This window comes from Trachurus trachurus, assembly GCF_905171665.1.
Source record: "Trachurus trachurus genome assembly, chromosome: 15".
Lineage (NCBI taxonomy): Eukaryota > Metazoa > Chordata > Actinopteri > Carangiformes > Carangidae > Trachurus > Trachurus trachurus.
Window position 1 is genome coordinate 16863876 of NC_139906.1, and position 19659 is coordinate 16883534.

The following is a 19659-nucleotide window of genomic DNA, read 5'->3' on the forward strand; positions in this document are numbered from 1 at the left end:
TAGGCTACAGCTGCGTAAATTAGATCCGGGTTTCCCGTTGGTTGGACCTGCAGCAAAGCGGTCCACTCCCTCCTGTATTGTAAAATAACATTTCTAGGCTACCCGCCTAATAATGTTATTTCTTTCTGATTCTACAAGTTATGTCCATCCATCAAAGGGATCCTACCCATCGAATAACTATGACTAACTAGAAGGTATCTATCTATCTATCTATCTATCTATCTATCTATCTATCTATCTATCTATCTATCTATCTATCTATCTATCTATCTATCTATCGATCTATCTATCTATCTATCTATCTATCTATCGACACGAATAACGTGTTGAATACTGTAAAAAAAAACAAAAAAACATACAAATGATCAAACACTTCTCTTATTTTGGCCTTACTCTGCTTGTAGTTACACTTTTGTCCATTAGGTGGCAGAGTTGTTCCATTAGTCTAAAACACGTTTGCCCTTCTCTGCAAACTGTTCCAACTCAACTTAAATTGACATTATTTGTTAGGATTCATAATGTGTAGTCTGAAATATTTTGATCTCACTGGTGATAGCTGAGCAGCTAAGACATGAATAACTGTAATACCTAAATCGTTTTATTTATTTCTAACTTTATCAACTTTATTTTCCAGACTCTGTGCGGATTTGTGGGCTAAATGTGTGAGTTACAGTAAATATAAAAACAAGACGCACATATGAAGAAAATGAATATTCAAAAAGTGCAGTGGAAGACGTCGTCTCTCAGCTGGTTATGGGTTGGACACATCTCAAAGTAAGGGCCCACCTTAAGAGTTTTAAGATGAGCTCTTAACATAGAATGGTTTCTTAGTGCTGCTGTTGAAGATGTCATATTGCCCTAGTGGTTCACTTACTATGCATTAATAAGATAAGAGGCCATAGATAATGCTGTGGACTCAAGCAGCAGTCTAGGGAATAGACAGAACAGTAGTAGTCTGCTTGGTCCAGGGAAGGAAGGGTGTAGACTGACACAAAAACAACCAAACACAGCAGAACATAAGCAGGTTATCTTCTCATCTTGTCATATAATGTAGATTTTTGACTATGTTTTGCTTAGACAGTGTAAAATAATTCCTAAGGCCTGTATAGATTGTGCACTCTCTTGGTGGAGGGAATGAAATGAGGTGTTACAGTGATCTAGAGTTTCCCGCTAGACCTAACATGCCTCTCCCTTGGTGTATTAGAGTAGCATTAGTTTCAGGAAAGAGAAATGATCCTGATATGCTGCCTGCTTGGTTTTCCTTTAAGGAACGTCTGCAGACAACAGCCAATCAACCATAACTAGATCAGAAGCAGGAGATTTTGTTCTTGTAAGCAGAAATTAACACTTCATTCCCCTTTGTCGGCAGAAATTCAACACTGCAGCCCTTGAAGGCTCTCCCAGGCAATAAAGGGGAAAATTCAATTATGTTATAACAGCGCCGCACCAAAACACAATTACCTCATTTTCTGGAGAAAAAAAAATGTGATCCTTGCCTCCGGCAGAGAGGTTCACTGGACATGTTGCGCCTCTCAGCATTTATAATTATTAAATCATAAACTAGGCTACTGTCTCACAACTGACCAGAGAGGGTGGTGGACATTTGAACTGAAGACACATTTAGCCTTTCTTCATGATGATTAAAAATACACTGTTAAGATGTCTCATGGAGAAGTTGGGAGGACACTGCACAGAAATACAACTTATTTCTTAAATATTTTTGATTTTAATTAAAATCATAATTCACACATTCATTATTTTGAAAATAATTGTAGCTATGCGGTTGCCTTAATGTGGTTGCAGCCAGATCATGATATTTCATTGTGATACCATCACTCAGACATGCAACATGATTAGTAGCCTACTGTTGTTATGTTTATCAGTAGCCTATCTTTAAATTATCAATCTGGTTTCAACTGATGTGACCTAATAGCTTGTCAGGATTTTAAAATTTTGTTTCACTAGAAATTACACATTTAATTTTTCAGTTAGTGGAGCTTACAAATCCTCGGGAAATTAAGAAATGATTTGATCGTTGTAATAAGATGGATAGTGGTAGGCTACTATTAGGCTAATGTAAGACAGCAACTGCAGCATTTACTTTGTTTCTTGTATTTACTTGAGCGTGTGCGTGTGTGTGTGTGTGTGTGTTAACTAACTGATGAAGACACTGCCATCTGTCAAGTTGGCCAGGAATGAAGAGTGTTGGGGGAGATAGCCTACTCTCGTTTAACTTTGGGGTGCATTGATTCCCTGTATCAAGTTTTTGTTGTTGTTTTTTAACCAAGCACAAAATAGCCTAGGACAACAGCTCTAAGTCAGCAAGAGACATAAATGTAAATGAAATATACCAGTAACACTCATATAATCCTCAGCCATTGTAAAGTCCTTCAGGCTGACCTACACACTGACCTAGGCCTTATAAGTGTGTCTTTTGATATCTTTCACAGATGCGATTGCCGTGCAGGCAATTCCCCATATCTAATGTCAACTGCCACATGACGAGGTTTGAAGGCTTCACCAAAATACAATCTGAGTGACATGTGCATTAACCAATGGAGTGGGTTGGTCTTGGCTCTACGGACCAATCAGAGCCGAGTTCCTCAGCCGCGGCCTTCGGTGCGTCTCGATGTGTCGATGTGTGTGTGTTTCCGCCCCGGCCTGCCCTGCTGGACGCTGGCTGGAAACGACCGAGGCGGGGAGGGAAAGGTGTAGCAGTCGAGAGGCTGTGATACAGATACCACCTCAAGGGAATGTAAAAGTTTAGGGGCCGAAATCACCCACAAGACGCCGCGTCTTCGTGCCTAAAGTCTTATCATTTTATCCGGTTTCTCATGGAAGCGGATGGATTTGTGAGGAGGCGTCGGATGACAGCGGAGACTACGGGCAGTGATACCGGGGTTGCTGGAGCCTCTGCCGGGGCAGAAGTTCGATGGCTGGGGGGCAGATTCTGGGGAGTTTCTGAAAGTATCGTGGGAAGCCTGACACCCCGGATCGGAGGCGAGACGGAAATCCAGACTGTTGAATTTATCCGTAGTGCACAGGATGCAGAAACGGAGGACTCTGAACCAGACTATGAGGGCTTGCCACAGGGAGCCTCCACTAGCACCCACATGTTGGCTGGAGCTGTGGCCGGGATCATGGAGCACTGCCTCATGTTCCCCATCGACTGTGTCAAGGTAGCATAGCTCAGTGGCTAACCAGCTGACCCACAACTTTATTGTTGTTGTTTTTTAACCTCTAATGAACACACAATGCTTTCGCAGCCCGGCCCCTGTTGTTGCTATGTGGATATTAGTCGTGTAAGCCAACGTGTTTGGCTTGGTAGCATAGCTTATTAGCTAAACACGCTGCAGAGCTGACGGCTGTGAGGACAAGGTCAGTCGGCTCTGTTAGCGTCTCACACCCCTACTAGCTAACTTGTTAGCATGCTATTTTAAGTTATGCACGACTAAAGCTAGCTAACCGGCTAGTTATGGTGACCACCGTTTGTTAGCAGGTCAAACACTGAAGCCCGCTTGGACACGTTGCGTAAAACAACAGCTAAGCATCCAAACAGGCTGCAGTCAAACCCCTAGCTGGTGTTATATAACTAAACTTACGTGTAAGGAAATGGAAAGGGACAGTTTAAGAGACTAGAGAAGCTAATAAGAGGAAGTATGACAACAGTTTAAAAGTTTAGGGTGACCTGAGCTGTGCTATCTGTCCATAGGAACAAGGGCTGGTTAAATGTTGTTGTTTATGTTAACTTGGCACGGTTACTCCATGACAGGAATAATTTGTACTGCAGTTTTTTTTTAGACATTGTGGGTCTATCAGCCCTGAATGCAGCATCTATTTTGTTTCTTACCCAGTGGTACTTAAACTGAGCAGCAGGGCTCACTGCCTCACACACCATAACCAATCGTTTGCAAAGGTCTTTTGATCACATGTGAGTCATGCAAGTTCGGCGGGCCAGTTCTTATCATGTGGTCTTTGTTATGTACAAGTTACCTTTATTCTGCTTGAGCTGTCAACACATATAAAGAAGCATAACCCATTGTCCCGAGGGGTCATCTAGCTGCAGCCATGCACTAGAGGTCTTTGTGTAACAGGCAGGGGACAAGAGAGACAGAGCAAGTGACAATGAGGTTAGTGTAGTCAGCTGTCCATGTCAGACTGAAGAGCTGTCCAATCACCCATGCTTCATTCACGTCTCTTCCACCTGTGGTCACCTCTGTTGCAGGCCTGAACCGTGATAACACCACTGTTTACAGGCCTATCTCATGTGCAGAATGACTGCTACACTGCTAACAGAGCTCAGCATCTCAGCAAGCAAGCCACATTAGATCTGGGGCTTTGAGGGGGGGGCGTTGTGACTCAGCAAAATGAAGTCTGCTAACCATAAACAGCCAGTTAGTTTTCAGAGGAACAGATACGACTTTGAGAAATATTTGAGATGCTTCAAACACGTTCCTTTCTCGTTGCGTAGAGCAAATGCCTTCCACTCTTCCATACCAAGATGAAGGCTGTTGCTCCTGTGCAGTAAGCTTCTCAATTAAGAGATTGCTGTGTAATTATAGTTTAGTATAGACTGCCATTCTCTCTTAATGTACCCTAAATCTCAGTAATTGGTTGTGGATTTAAAAAAAAAGCATGCAGCATTTGTAGGCCTGTCAGTGTGTAGCCTACATCGCGCAGCAGATCAACTGATTTACCAGGCATTGAGAGAAGTCCTTTTCACTGAAGAAGTGGTGAAAATAATGTTTACACCGAGCACAAAGGTCATTCCTGCCTAGATATGCAAACTCGCGCTAAAGGTAAACACAGACAAGACGACCTATGGCTGGTAAGGCGGACAGACATGAATGAATGGGGTACTGACATTACAGCCTCTCGTCAGAGTGAGTGTGTGATGAGTCCCTGTGCCAGATATGAAGTAAGTAGCTGTAAGCTAGCTCTCCTCATGCCCTGCATTCCACAGCTGTAGTTTAGAGTGACATGAGGACATCCATAGTGCACTTCATGCATACACACAGTGTGGTGTAAGTTTGTCCATTCAGCTGGAAGTTTGTTATTTCAGGATTGTCGCCGCCAGACCATCCCCACGCAACTCTCTTTAAATACCAAATAACACTCGACCGAAACGCTGATCCTCTGCACTTGACTTGATAATGTTTAGATAATCTATCGTTTATCTCAAAGAGGATGCGTGTGTGTGTGTGAGAGGAAGGAGAGAGAAAGGTGTGTTTCAGGGTCAGTGGGAAAAGAGGCTTACAGGAAGTCAGCTTATGTCCCCTTGTGACCTTGGAGCTTCTAACTCCAAACTTCCTTTCATTCAGTTATGCAGATACACCAACACACACACAGTGTTGAATGCCTCATGTCCCTTATTTGACTCCTTATTCACACTGCAGTTGATTTGAGATTGTTAAGCTGTAATAGGCAGACATATTGTAAGACTTGAATAATGCATTGCTTTCTATTTTAATATTCAATTTAGGTCAAACTCACTGGACATCTTATGAAACTTATTACCAAGCTCTGATGGATAGGAAAGGAGCATCGTGTTGACTCTTTACTTTGTTGAATTTTACTTTTTCCTCTTCTCTAGACAAGAATGCAGAGCCTCCAGCCTGACCCTGCGGCCCGCTACAGAAACGTAATGGATGCTCTTCGACGCATTGTTGCCACAGAGGGAGTCTGGCGGCCAATGAGAGGGCTCAATGCGACAGCTGTTGGGGCGGGACCTGCCCATGCCCTCTATTTTGCCAGCTATGAGAAACTAAAAAAGACTCTAAGTGATGTCATTCACCCAGGGGCTAACAGTCATTTGGCTAATGGTACCACAAAACATACATATACACACCTAAACATGTATGGCTGATATGTAGGACTTGATCAACTCCGAACCTAATGCCAAGCACCCTCAGTGTGATCTCTGTGAAGCTGCTGACTCAGCCTAATCCGCATACAGAGCAGACGAGGCCTGACCAGTCACGAAAACCCCTGGCAGGCCATCAAATCCTAGAGAGAGCCTTTCTGTAGCTACAGTTGAACACTGTAAGGACGCGCCAGATCTGGTGCTGGCTTTTAGGAAAGTTCATTGATTTCTTATTTAGGTCAAGTCCAGTAATACCAAAATAGAAAGATAAAAGTTGGAAACCTTGCTCTGAATGTCAACCATTTCCTTATTCCTTGTTCTCCCTACTCTCTCTCTCTTCCCTCTTTTCCAGTTTAGTGGGAGGCTGGGTAAGTCCTCTTTCTCCCATCTCATCTGCTCTCTCCTCTGTTGGTTCTGTCTTTTTTTAAAGCTTATTGGTTTGGTTTTAAAACCCTCAAACAGAGCAATGAACAGCCTTGTCCACTAGGTGTCTCTCTTTGCTCAGGTTTGGCCTCCTGAATTTGGTCAGGAGCATTCACTAGTTTACACCTGTGCAAACTGCTAAACGTGCGCCGATGACATACAATATTGATTTGAGCATGACATCTGCAGCTTTTAGGAATAAAGCAGTGAAGGCTGTGACATGATGACAGGGGGTTCTTGCTGTTGCATTTCCGTTCTGTGCCACTTGAATGCATTCTCTGTTTTCTGTCGTGATCATATCACTGTGGAGTAATTTCCAAGTTTTGTTTATTTCAGGAACAGCTGGGTGTGCGGCCACACTGCTTCATGATGCAGCAATGAACCCAGCAGAAGGTAAGAGACTTTTACTGTACAACACCATTTGCCTTTGACCACACAATGAGTGTTTAGACAAAACAAAACAGCTTCCCATGCAGAAATCTCAGTGAAGAAACTTGCAGGTGCCATGCCACCTTCTCATGTTGGCCGTAACCCTGTAGTCTCACATATTGTCTTTCACAGCAGCCTCCTATCCACCTGCCCAAACATGTCAGTAGAAGGACACTGGTTGTAGTCTCCATGTGCAGCTGTTAGATTGGATGCAGCTGTCCGAACAAACACTATTAAAATGACACACTCCATCTTTCTGTGTTTTTATTGAAACTGTAAGTGCTTCAGCATAGGTAATGGCTCGCTAATTTGTGTTTTTTTTCTTTCTTTTTCCATCTTTTCCACCTTTGTGCTGGCCAAACCCTGATCATATTTGGTCTTCCCCTCCATCAATACAACTACCCTCATCTCGCAAAGTTGTGAAGCAGCGCATGCAGATGTATAATTCACCATACCGTGGCGTGTTGGACTGTGTACGCGCCATATGGCAGAAAGAGGGCCCTGCTGCCTTCTACCGCAGCTACACCACCCAGCTCACCATGAACGTGCCCTTCCAGGCGCTCCACTTCATGACCTACGAGTACCTTCAGGAGCTGCTCAACCCCCACAGACAGTACAACCCTTCATCCCACATGTTGTCTGGAGCTTTGGCTGGAGCCATCGCAGCTGCAGCCACTACGCCTCTAGACGTCTGCAAGACCCTGCTCAACACCCAGGAGTCTCTAACCCTCAGCCCCCTGCCTTCTGGCCAAGGCCCCGGCCAAGGACAAGGAGCCCACAGACAGATCTCAGGCCTGGCCCATGCCTTCCGAACAGTTTACAGGCTGGGCGGCCTGCAGGGCTTCTTCAAGGGAGTCCAGGCGAGGATCATCTACCAGATGCCCTCCACAGCCATCAGCTGGTCGGTGTACGAGTTCTTCAAGTATGGACTCACCAAGCACCAGCACAACAAGAGGAGGGCACAGCACATGGAGGCTGAGATGTAGATTTCTCCTCTATATAGTCTCCTCTAATATTGCTCTGCTCTCCATGTTAGGAGAAGACAAAGTTAATGCGCACATAGAATCTGACTAAAATCCACCTCAGTTGTCTCATCCCTCTCAGACATAGCAGATAAGAAAGACATCTTCAAAGACCGCTGGATCAGTTATGTTTCTGCTACACTTTTTCAAGACTAGATATGGTTTGAGTTATGTTGTTTCTTTCTTCTATAAGAAATAATTTACACAGTATTATAGATCTAGATAATCTAGAGACATCTTAAAGCCATTCTAGTAGCCAGTACATTTGTCCAGGTTTAGGATAAATGTGAAGAACGCACAATTTTTTCACTTGGAAAGGTAGTCAGCAGAGGGCAGTAGTGTTACTTTTTTTTATTATTAATTCTCGCTTTCTTACAGCCAGGTTTTTGTTTTCACCCATTCAAACTTTAAGCTTGCAAATGAAGATGATAACTACAGAAGCCCTTTCTAGACGTATGAGAAAACCTTTAAATATACTGTATGTATCTCTCTCATAACAGACAACTGTCACAGTAATCCTAGACAAGTTCATTTTGTGTCTAGTTTGGCCTGCGCACAGGCATTTAGTTCCTTTTTTCAGCCATTTAAAATGAAAAGGAGTGACTGCAGATTGACAGTTTAGACTGACTTTTTGTCAATCATCTTAATTAATATATTCATTTCCTGATTTGGACCAGTACCCAGATACTTTTGTTGCAAAGGAGTCCTGCTAACATGGCAAGTCAACTTGTCAAAAGCCAAAATTTAAACCAGCTGATTAATTAACTATATAAAAAGGCCATTGATGAGATTTAGGGCTCCATTTTTGTTTTGCCTTTGGCAGTTAAGGGAATTACTATAATTGATCAAATATTTCCCCCATTTTCCAAAGATCAGTGTCCAAGGTTGTTCCCTGTCTTGTAACAGGCAAATATACCAGTTTCCAGTAGCTCTAAGACATCTTAAGTGTGTGTTTAATTTATTTTTAAATTACGACTCCTTGAATTGTATTTTATTTTCAGCATCTGTACAACTTCAAATTTTCCCTTTATTCCCCTATTCAAATGTGTTTTATTAACCTTGGGATTCATTCAAATACCATTAATGCCTTGTGTACTTCTTTGGCAGAGTAGACCAGGGGCGTTTCTGTGCGTTAACTGTAGCTATGGGCCTGTCTCCAGCTTATGAACTACTGAGTTTTAATATCTGTGCTTCACAGCAAAGGTTGTCTTCAATGTACTGTGCCCAAAAGAATTTAAAGTTCAGTACCCGATATAATATGTATCTGCACCCCCATGGAGTACACGTAAATGAAAGCTGTCATTCTTATCAATTGATGTCTGATTGTTTCTGACACTGAATTGCACTCGATGAATAAAGACTGAACAGTGGGGCTTGACTCACTGCTCATAAATGATAGGATCCCTTCTTTGATTTCTTCAAATGTAGCTATAATAAATGTAGGACGACGTTACAGGAAATCCTTGCATATTGTAATTTTAACCTAGGTGTGTTTGTGTGAACAGACAGAAGAAATGGATGGACAAAAGCCACATCTGTACTGCCAGAAACAACTTGGAAGTTTGTGTGTTTTCAGGTATTTATTTTTAGTTTGAGGCAGGTACAGTTGTTTAGTCTTGAACGCAGGTGCAGATCTCATCTTTGACCTTCAAGACTGAAAACATGATTTGAACTTGTGGACACATCACCTGTGTAAAAACAGCAAGCAGCGAGAAGCTTTGGAATTCAGTAATTCATGGAGGCTAAATAAGCTGTTGGTGTAGATCTGAACCGTAGAATACATGATTGACCTGTAGCAGCTAACAAGCCAGCAAATTATATTATACATATTACTGGGGCGCAGTCTTGTACATACAGTACATTCTTACTTTCCACCATCAGCACCATATTTTACTTCAGGATGTAGCACAGAAAGACTCTGTGTAAATCTTCCATGTTGTCTACTTAAGTGTCTCAATCATTTTCAAATTTGTAGACAATATACTGTATATGAATATAATGAAATCCTGTACTGCCAGTTTTGCATATGCCTGAGATGTATCCTATCTAAACAAGTGTGTCAACTGATTTCCTTGCCATTTAGAGCTATGTATGAAACAATTCAGGACACATTTAGTTACAGTACAGTATGTCTCTAACATGTATCTAGTAATGGTGACATTGCAACTGCACCAGGATTGGAGTACTGTCAGTCTTTTAACATCATGTCATTTGACATGTTCACATCTTTGCTCTTTCTGGGTGAAATATAAAGCAGACACTACGCAAACACAAAAATCCTTTGGCTAGAACCTTTGGACGCGTCATGCACATAGTGGTGAAGAGTGACAGCTCCCCTACCCCAGCCTTAACATACACAGACCTAGAATCACACACACACACACACACACACACACACACACACACACACACACACACACACACACACACACACACACACACACACACACACACACATTCACATGCATGTGAGGCACCTGTTCAAACAGGGAGTGTTAATGAACTGTCTGTCGCTTTCTCTTCCACAATGTTTGCATGCATGTATACAGTATTAGTAGCCTCTTATAGTAAGTGCTAAAGTAGGCCTACAGTGCATATGCGCATATGCGTGTGTGTGCATGCTTCTCTCTCACTTTGTCCACTGTCTCAGTGTGGCTAGAAATGAAGCTTATGCCAGTTATGCATTGAGTAGGAATGTAATGTGTTGAAATAGCACATATGTGGAACTACTGTGATAAAAATACAATAGGGCTGCCTGAGTCTGTCTGTCTGTGTGGGAGAGTGTGACAAAGCCTGTCTCCTCCAGTCTGAGAGGAGTGCTGCTGAGAGAACTATTTAGTCTGGTCATTTGCCCCTCATTTTCTCACTGTTTATGTAGCAGGCCTCTCTCTCTCTCTCTCTCTCTCTCTCTCTCTCTCTCTCTCTCTCTCTCTCTCTCTCTCTCTCTCTCTCTCTCTCACACACACACACACACACACACACAGAGTGCATATCGGTTAAGAAAAAGACTTGAAAGATGCATGTAGCCTATATCTAGTATAGTATGAGTGAGAACCTAATCTCAACTCAAAGGTCCACTAATCAGCCTGTCAGTGTTTTCAACCTCATCTCATTGAGCTAAGTGTGTTGTCTAAGTGGAGCTATGATACTAAAGCAGTTGATATTAAGCAACTTTATTGTCAAAAATCTCCTTTAAATATCGAATAAGTGGTGTTGAGACACAAAGTAAGCAGTTAAGTGTGTGCATGTGCATGTGTTAATACGCGCACAATGCTTCCCCTTGACAGATGATAGAAGTGTAGTGTTGACTCAGTTTCTGTGGTTGCCAACACAGTCTCTACTTGGCAGTTGTTACAGGTGTTACTGCTTTGACAAGTCATAGCAGGAAACTCACAGATGTAATTAATAACATTAATGGCTGCCTTCCATGTAAGTGTGCCACTTCCACAGCATTATGTTGTGAGAACTGAGTCATCATTAATGTTGTTAGCAACACTTTGCTTTTCCTGCTATTACAAGTCAAAATGTCTCCTGTATTTTCCAGGTGAAAAGTTAATAGATCATTTTATTCAATATCAAATGAAACAGATTTGCATATAGGCTACTTGAATGTTCCCAAAAGACATGTTTTATGATCTTATACCAAAGATACTCTACTACTAAACTTTATTCACTTTTTTAGATTTCGCCCCGCCCTCCTCCAAAGCCGACCAATTAGAGCACACTTCCCTCTGATTGCCGATTTCCGCCAATTACAGGCTCCGCCCACGGCCTGCTATCACCTGGCTATCACCTGCTGTTGTAAGCAAACTGTTGTAGCTAGTACAATGGCGGCAGTTCAGTTAAATCCAGAGTCTTGAAATACAAGACGACAGAGCCAAACCATGTTCGCCCACTAAATTGAGCAGGAAGAGAAGCATAGTCCTCACCAAGGCCTAGAAAAAAGAAAAAATGCCAGAAATTGTAAGTGAAATAGGCTACATGAATTAGGCTACACACCGGATGCTAATCAAGTCACCCAACAACACTCTGCAACGACTTCACATGACAACACTCATAATTTGTAATAGACAGTTTTGCCTTTCTGTATCTTTATATTTGCAGTTGTATTTTGGATCTTTTTGTATCCGTGAAAACTTATGGAGCAAAGGAATATAACTAACAAGGAAAGGAGGGACGGACGGACGCCAACTTTTAAGGTAAGGAGTCTCCATTGCTTTGTTTTGCTTGGCTTTGCTGTCTTGCTGCTTTAGCTGCTGGTAAATCTTCATAGGCTTATATTTTTGGACTAGAGTTACTGAAATCTGAATTAAGTGGTTTTGTATGGATGGATCAAAGTCAGCAAGGTAGACAAGCATTTCAGTGTGTCAACATGGATCTATTATAAACATTCAGCCTGAATGGAGGATGATTCAGGTATCCTCCTGTGGATGTTGCTATGTTGATTTGCATTAAGGCTAGTGAGTCTGCTGCTGTGCTGTGCTCTGCTGTGCAGGGGGAGTCCAGCTTGTGGGGTGCATTGAGGGATCTACTGACGTCAATGGGGCTGCAGGAAGTAAGGCCTGGGCCCCTATGACAGGTTTCTGTCCAGTTTAGTGCTCTGACCTGACCCTGTAGGCTATGTGATTTACGTCTGGAAGGTCCTTCTCTTCCATCATGTGGATGTGGGTCATTGTCTTGCTGTAGGATGAATCCCTGACCAACATGTTTATCCCCCATGGAAGGCTATAGCTTGTCTTTTTCTGGCCATTTCAATGGCAGTATTATAATAAGCTACCTCAGAGAGAGTCGGTTCCAGCACAGCCTTTGTACAGTCAGGTTTGTAGCTAAGTCATGAACTCACGATAAGGCAACTGTAGGGCAATTGCTGTTGTACATATACTTCGTTGACCATAGGAGATGGTGGAGTATCGTTACAAATTATGATTACGCTTTATTTGACAGCTAGCACACCATCAGGCTTATTTTCATTTCTCCTGGGTATACATAATTGTGCAATATCTGCACCATTTGTTGTCTTGAATTCTGTGTGAATGTAAATTTATATACATTTATAAATCTATACTGTATGTGGGTACTAATATTATCCAATATTAACATCTGAGTGACTTCTTACATTGTCCTTCGATTGTTTCGACAACCATTGTTCCATTGTTCGACAACCATTTGTTTTTTATCTTTGCATATTTTGGCAGTTCCATCATTGTAAACGAAAACAACGTTTTTTTTTTTTTTTTTACAGTTTACATAAACACACACGTAATAGAGGAGTTATTGGTCTGGCACACTTTATATTGTCAGTCATAATTACATAAGGTGTTTACACAGTGGGTGTGTGTGTATACTCTGCACATGTGAAGGTGTGTATTTCTAAACCTGAAGACTTTCTCCTCTCAACAGAATAGCAGCCCAGTAAAGCATCACACACAGTAGTAAACAGTAATTTCTTCAGTGGAAAAGACCCTTACAAGTTGATGAAGGGCTGGCAGAAACACACATGCATATACACTCCCTTGTGTAATGGTGTAAGCCCATATTTTGGAAACCCAAGCCTCCGGTCAAAGCCCCTTACAGCAAGCACCTGTGGAAGGGTGTATTTCACACACACACACACACACACACACACGGTCACAAACACATACTCCAAAGGTACTTAGGAATGTGAATGCCTGAAGGACTCAGGTCCTCTACAACAACTCTCCCTAAGTCGCTCGCCTTCTCTCCCTCTCTACATATTTATGGCTCTTTTGTTGCTTCTCTTGTCAGATCTCTCTCCATATATTAAGCCAAATCGTGACTGGACCACTCAGCATGAATTACAGAGTGATACAGGATTATGCCATAATGTCCACTTTATTCCATCCTTGCCAGCAGCTAATGGATGAGGTGTGATTACAGGCTCTTGGTCTAACTCACTGGGATACACACAGACACATACAGACTGTGATCTCACGCTCCTTGGGGGTGCTGCTGGATAAAGGAGCTGTTGTTGTAATCCCTTTGGCTGCTGCAGTGTCTCCCACTCCAGGCAGAGAGAGCAGGTTTGAGAGGAGGAGAGCTGAGAAGCCAATACAAGAGGAGAGATGTGAGAGTGAAGCAGGAATAGGAGAACACCAAACAAGCTCTTTGGTGCATAAATTTAGTAAACAAATGAGCATGTGATAAACATTTATCGCTGGAGTAATTTGTTTAGATTTTTATTTACCGGCATTCTGTAAAACATGATCCTGAACAACCGTCTGCAGGAAAGATAAGCAAGAACTGAGATGTTATCTCTTATTTTGATCACGTTTCTTTCCCATTATTGACCACAAGCAAAGTGCTGATTGGATTTGTGTAATCTGATATCAATCGTATTTCTGAGAAAAGTGGGCTTTTCTTTTGTTGAAATGATGCTGAAATATTATCCTCCAGCCAACCCCCTCACTTGGGGCCAGATTGACCTGTTAAGGGAAATCGTGGTGGATTTTTCTGCATAAATTTATATTTAATAATATGCTGAATTTATGCATAATATAACATGAATTTTTAAAATTGTAAAACAGAATTCTGTCACAAGATAAACTCAACTTCTTGGGTTCTGGAGTCTAGATTGGGTTGCTTCAGCTTTTCATGAATTTGCCGCTACATGTGATTTAATGAATCTATGCCATCCATCATTAAAACATAGTCCACTGTGTGTAGAATGTTTTAGAACCCTTTGTATAGATTGCGGTACTGTGGTTTATGTGAGCATGGAAAACAAAGTTTTCTTACCAAGACTGTTGTCATTTAATCTACCGTTACTCGTCATATTGTGTTGTAATTGTGTTGTTTTTGTGAAAAGTGATTTGAAATCTTATTATTAGACACTGTGTTAAAAAGTGTGTTCAGTCAGATATGTTGAACATTATTTCATTCATTTTATCTTCTACTTGTCACTTGTGACTTGTTACTTGTTTTGCCAGTTGATTTAGTTGGGTAGACCTGGCAGTTACCGTGTGTAATTAGTTATTGAGCTGTCAGAATTTGTTTTTGTGGTAAACGTCATTAGGGCGCATAAATCTTATGAAGATCTGGTGCTGTCACTTTCTGGGATAGTTGCTCCATCCTTGCCCTCAGTGCCCATTATATTTGCTTCAATAGGTCTGCCCATATAGTTTTCACATTCAGTGACAAATGAAAAATGGTTCCTGGCCGGAGTTTATGATGTTTATTGTTTAGTTTTTTTTTTTTAACTCTGGCATGCCTCCAAAGAGTACACTGAGAGAGCAGTGTCACACTGAAGTATGAAGCATAGTAAAATGTGAATCTGGGCCAATCAAACAATATAACATAATGATTGTCAACCTCTTGCGCTAGTTGTGGCTTGAACGTCTCACATGCTTCTGTGCTGTGGAGAATTAGGATGCGGGGGAGATACGTCTCCTGTCAGCACTTAAGAGAACAAGTTGGGGAGGAGAAATTCTTCCCACCACCACCACCGAGATGATCACTAACACACAAATACTCATACCCTCTCACACACAGCAGTTCCTCTGTGGGAGAAAGCTGCAGCAGGGGAACTGGGAGGAGAAGGAACAGCTGCTATGACTATGAGCATTTCTATGTGATGTTAAGCCTGCAGAGGACAATATGGAGATGTTGTGTGTGGCTATGGCGTGTGTGAGAGTTTGAAACAGGATCCCTTTCTCTTCTCATGCAATAAAAAAATATCATGCTACACTTGTGTTGAATAGAAGGCTCCTCAATAAATCTAAGTGTTTACAGTAAAATGTCATCGCTAATGGGCCAGAATAGGGTGAAGGTGGGAGAGCAGGAATAATGTGCTTAAGGCAGCGCTCTGATATTTTCATATGAGCAGTCATAGCCTGAGTGTGATAATGAAAAACAAAAGATCAGTGGGAGCATAAAAGCAAGTCAGGAGGCTTTGTGCAAAATCTTTGCAATGGGTAAAGAGGGAATATTTCAGCATTGTAGCCTAAGGAAAGATCCCCAATTGAAAAGTTAGTCTGCCACAATAGTTTTATGATCAAAGCAAAATCTAATACACATTTGCATGTGCACAAAAATAAACACACATCGACACTTACCATCCCTTGGGCCTTTGGGAGTAAAGCTGTGGCAGGATCTGATGAACGGCAGCATTGTTACGGATAATTGCTCCACACATACGCACACACACATCCCTAGTCTCAAATGTTGTGACAAATTCCTTTTTAAGGTAAGCGGGGTCATAAAATCTTCTTACGAACACTTCAGAAAGCCGCAACCTAAGACACTCACAGTTCACACACACTGCCTGAGACCAAAACTAAAGTTGTCTGTCAGTGGTGTGGACAAGATTCCTTGTGTGTGTGTGTGTGTGTGTGTGTGTGTGTGTGTTGAAGCGACACAGGTGCAGTCAGGGACATGGAGGAAGAAAAAGGCCTCCTGCCCTTTGAACTTGATCTTGAAAAGAAAGCTGTCTTCCTTTCCTGTCAAATGAGCTTAACTGCTATGCCTCGGAGCTCTAGTCAGCACAAACTGGTCTGATGAAAACCATTCATTTATTCATTCAGTATAAGCATTCAGACGTTACCGATTCAAAACTCCTCACTACACACTTGCCTGAAATAACTCCAGTGACAGGTATTGTCAGCAGTGATTTATACTAGAGCTTTGTCATCAGTGTTGATGCCTCCTTTTTTTAAAAATCTGTTTTATTTTAATCCACTTCAGTTTTGTTCTGCAAAGTTCTTGTGACAGCCCAGATGAAGAGTGTATACATTTATCATCATGTAACACTTTCAAAAATGTGTTACTCTGGCAGACGGACAGCTTCAGGGAGGATATGCCCAATTCACACTGTATCCATCAGTGTGTATCAGGTGGATTTGAGGATTTTGTGTATGTATTTGTGTGTGTGTGTGTGTGTGTGTGTGTGTGTCCAGACCTCCAGAGATAAAGTACTGGTTCAAGGTTAGGACATGTTTTTTTGCAAAGAGCCTCTGTCCTAACCCTGAAATATTTTCTCTCCTTCTGTTCAGTTAATGATGTAGTCTTAAAAAAACAAAAAGACCAAAATGTACCTAGGAGAATATGTTGCACAAAAGGGCACAAGTAAGATGTGAATCAGAAGATGGAGATGTATGTGATAAAATCAAATGGTGGACGGCAGGAAGTGCAGATTTAATTTGAGTTTTGGTGAGAACTAAAAGATGACATCTCACCTCACAGTGATTCAAATTTTGGATATTTTCTGATTTCCTGCATCGGTGATGTCTCAGTCTCCTGCAGTGGAGACTTAGACCAGGAAGAGAAGGAGGAGGAGGATGAGGGAAGCTTGAGAGGCCGTAAGTGGGGCCTGAGTAGTTCCTTTATCAGCTCGCTGATAGGAGAATGCTCAATGCTCTCCTTGTCTCTTCTTATCGCCGCTAATTAAAACATTTGGATTCCTCCGGCTGGCTCTGGAGGAGTGTGTGTCTGTCTTAGCATGTGTGTGGGAGACATGAGAGCGGAGAGGAGTCAGGGGAAGGATATGTAGCAGCCTGGAAGACTTCCTGTCCATCTATGGACAGAGGACCTCGACGACTGTACTCACCCCTAACAACTAGCAGACAAGCTTTTCAATGTGTGTGTACAGAAGCAACACTACTTTGAATTTCCAATTTTCATTCACATATTTGTTATACATTTGACATTAGTATGCATTGCATGTGTTATAGGAATAGTTTTCAAAAGCAAAATTATCAAAAGTTCCCTCTTGAGGTTTTCCCCTCTCACTCAAACACTGAGCCATGACGATTCTGTATCTGCTATCCAGACACACGACATAGAAAGACCGAGAGAGACACACACACCAGACCTGGGCCGCTTCCTTAAAAATGTCCTGTTCTTTATAAGATCTGGGTGGGCTCATCTTTCTATCTTTCCTAATCCTTGTCATGACCTCTGCCCCTGATCCTGGCAAACACAGACCTGGGATCGCTGTATTTCTTTACATGTGCACTACTACGACCATTAGGCCACACTAACTGCTGACTCGCTCTCACCTCTGCTCGTCTTAAAATGTAAAAAAAATTATTATTATTATTATATTATAAAAATATTGACACAGGTAGCACAGGAGCATTTCTATAAAATCAGCAGCAGTGTGATCACACAACGGTGACCTCACCGACACGTCAGGCAGAACAATGCGAGCTGATTATATGGAACGGGTCAAATTGTGCGCAAAGGTGTGATGCGTAATTCCTTTTGAAACCATGGGGACTTTTGAGAGCTGATGTGGTTGCCCTGTGATGGATGTGTCTCCCCCAGGGGGAGTTGATGTCTTATAGCTTTACTGTAAATGTTTACATTCCTACATGCACTGATGCTATCTGCTAATAGTTTCTGGAACAAGCCTAAAGAGTCCTCTGGGTGGGATTATTTGCTGTGTGTGCTTTTGTGTGAGTGTGTGTGTGTGTGTTTTGGGGAGAGAGAGGCCGGGTCAAAGGGAAGCAGATCTGTCTTTAAACAGAGGTATTAACCATGACCTCTCTCCTTCCTGATTCCTGCCCTGTGTCTGGTGAGGGCCACCACATTAGTGGCAGCAAAACGCACACACTATGATTCTCCCAAAGCAAAACCAGTTGTGTCCTATAGCACGATCAACAACTGGCAGGATCTGCATCGTTTTTGACAGAAGCCTCTCCCAGTTTCGCTTCCGTGCAAGCTCTAAATCCGTTGACGTTACCCCACAGGTCTCGGTGCCAGTAGCCGTTAAGTGAATATGATATTGTTTAAATCAACAAGGCCCTTGAGAAAATGATTCCTGTTACAATAGGCGCATCGGAAATGCATGTGTAATTGCTGCTCAGGAGCCCTGTGAGAATTCTCTCTCAATAGATGTGTATCTGAAAAGTGCAGCTAAACAGGGATTAGGTGAGCACTGTCATTCCTGCGTTGCTCACCGTAGCTCAGCCCCACCCTCCGCGCATTCCTCGCAGCTGGGAAACCAGCAGCGGCATAAAACACAAAAGGAAATTACCCGTTAGCACCGGCATTAATGAGTCTGCCATTTAATGCTTTGTTAAGTTGTAGAAGCCGGCACTGATGATTGTTCAAAGAGGAAGACTAACATGTTCTTCTGTCTGGCTGCTCTTTCCCTCTGCTTTATGAGCCTATTCATGTGGAGGCACATGAATAAAGCACAACTCAAAATATTTACATACTTGAGTATTACACATTTATACATACAGTAATGCTTGATGGCTCAGTGGCATATACTGGCTGGAGCACATTCCCCGCCAGAGAGGCAGTTGAAGCACTGACATGGCTGTAAGTGATACAACGATAAAGTCGCAGACAGAGTTTTATATTTTGGTATGTTGCCCTTTGTGTGTTTTAGTGTTGAGCTTTGTCTTTGGAGCAAGGCAATCCATCCACTTACAGAGCTGGTGAACGTAAAGGGACAAGACTAAGACTGTGTCTGAAAACACTCCCCAGCTCTCTCACTCCCCACCTTCTCCTTATAATGTTACTCCATCATTGTACAAGTACAAATACAAGTTGTGATTTCAGACACAGACCAAAAGTTTGTGTCCATGATCGTGGCAGTAATGTTGCTCGGGGAAGGCCTCCCTCTCTATTTGCCAATCAAACATCATAATCATTTATTAAGATGTAGCACCATATGCACACATACATGATCTGAGTATTTGAATTACAAAGAGGGAGCATTTCATTAATGATGATGACACCAGATGAAGAGCAGTGGGAGTGTAGATCTGTGTAAAGGGGAACATTGATTAATGTCTTTCATAGAAATATTTCCCTATTCTGGTACAAGTCCCTTCACGATGTCAATCCATTTCTGCATGTGTGTCAGATGAACGTACATGCTTGTGAAGCTGTTCGTATCGAACATGTTAATGTATTGCAATTTAAGTAAATTAAAAGCCCAGGCTTTTAGCCAGT

The 19659-nt window shown here is 42.2% G+C and overlaps 1 protein-coding gene across 2 annotated transcripts; it reads left to right on the plus strand.

The window, feature by feature from the left end:
* Positions 1-118: 118 nt before the first annotated feature.
* Positions 119-9129, plus strand: slc25a28 (solute carrier family 25 member 28). 2 transcript variants are annotated; one of them, XM_083988413.1, is made up of 5 exons: positions 119-194; positions 635-774; positions 5594-5822; positions 6623-6679; positions 7133-9129. In XM_083988413.1, the coding sequence occupies exons 2-5, from the start codon at positions 754-756 to the stop codon at positions 7699-7701; spliced, it is 876 nt and encodes a 291-aa protein (XP_083844539.1). In that variant the 5' UTR covers positions 119-194; positions 635-753; the 3' UTR covers positions 7702-9129. The 2 variants fall into 2 exon arrangements, with proteins under 2 accessions (XP_083844539.1, XP_083844538.1); XM_083988412.1 differs by lacking the exons at positions 119-194; positions 635-774 and adding an exon at positions 2552-3179.
* Positions 9130-19659: the final 10530 nt, after the last annotated feature.

What these genes read in the sequence shown, in the direction of transcription:
- slc25a28 (XM_083988412.1), top strand. Translation starts at nt 2,835, where the DNA reads ATGGAAGCGGATGGATTTGTGAGGAGGCGTCGGATGACAGCGGAGACT. An exon ending in TAACAGTCATTTGGCTAATG is followed by an intron (nt 5,823 to 6,622) that starts GTACCACAAAAC and finishes TGTTTATTTCAG; the next exon opens with GAACAGCTGGGTGTGCGGCC. An exon ending in AGCAATGAACCCAGCAGAAG is followed by an intron (nt 6,680 to 7,132) that starts GTAAGAGACTTT and finishes CATCTCGCAAAG; the next exon opens with TTGTGAAGCAGCGCATGCAG.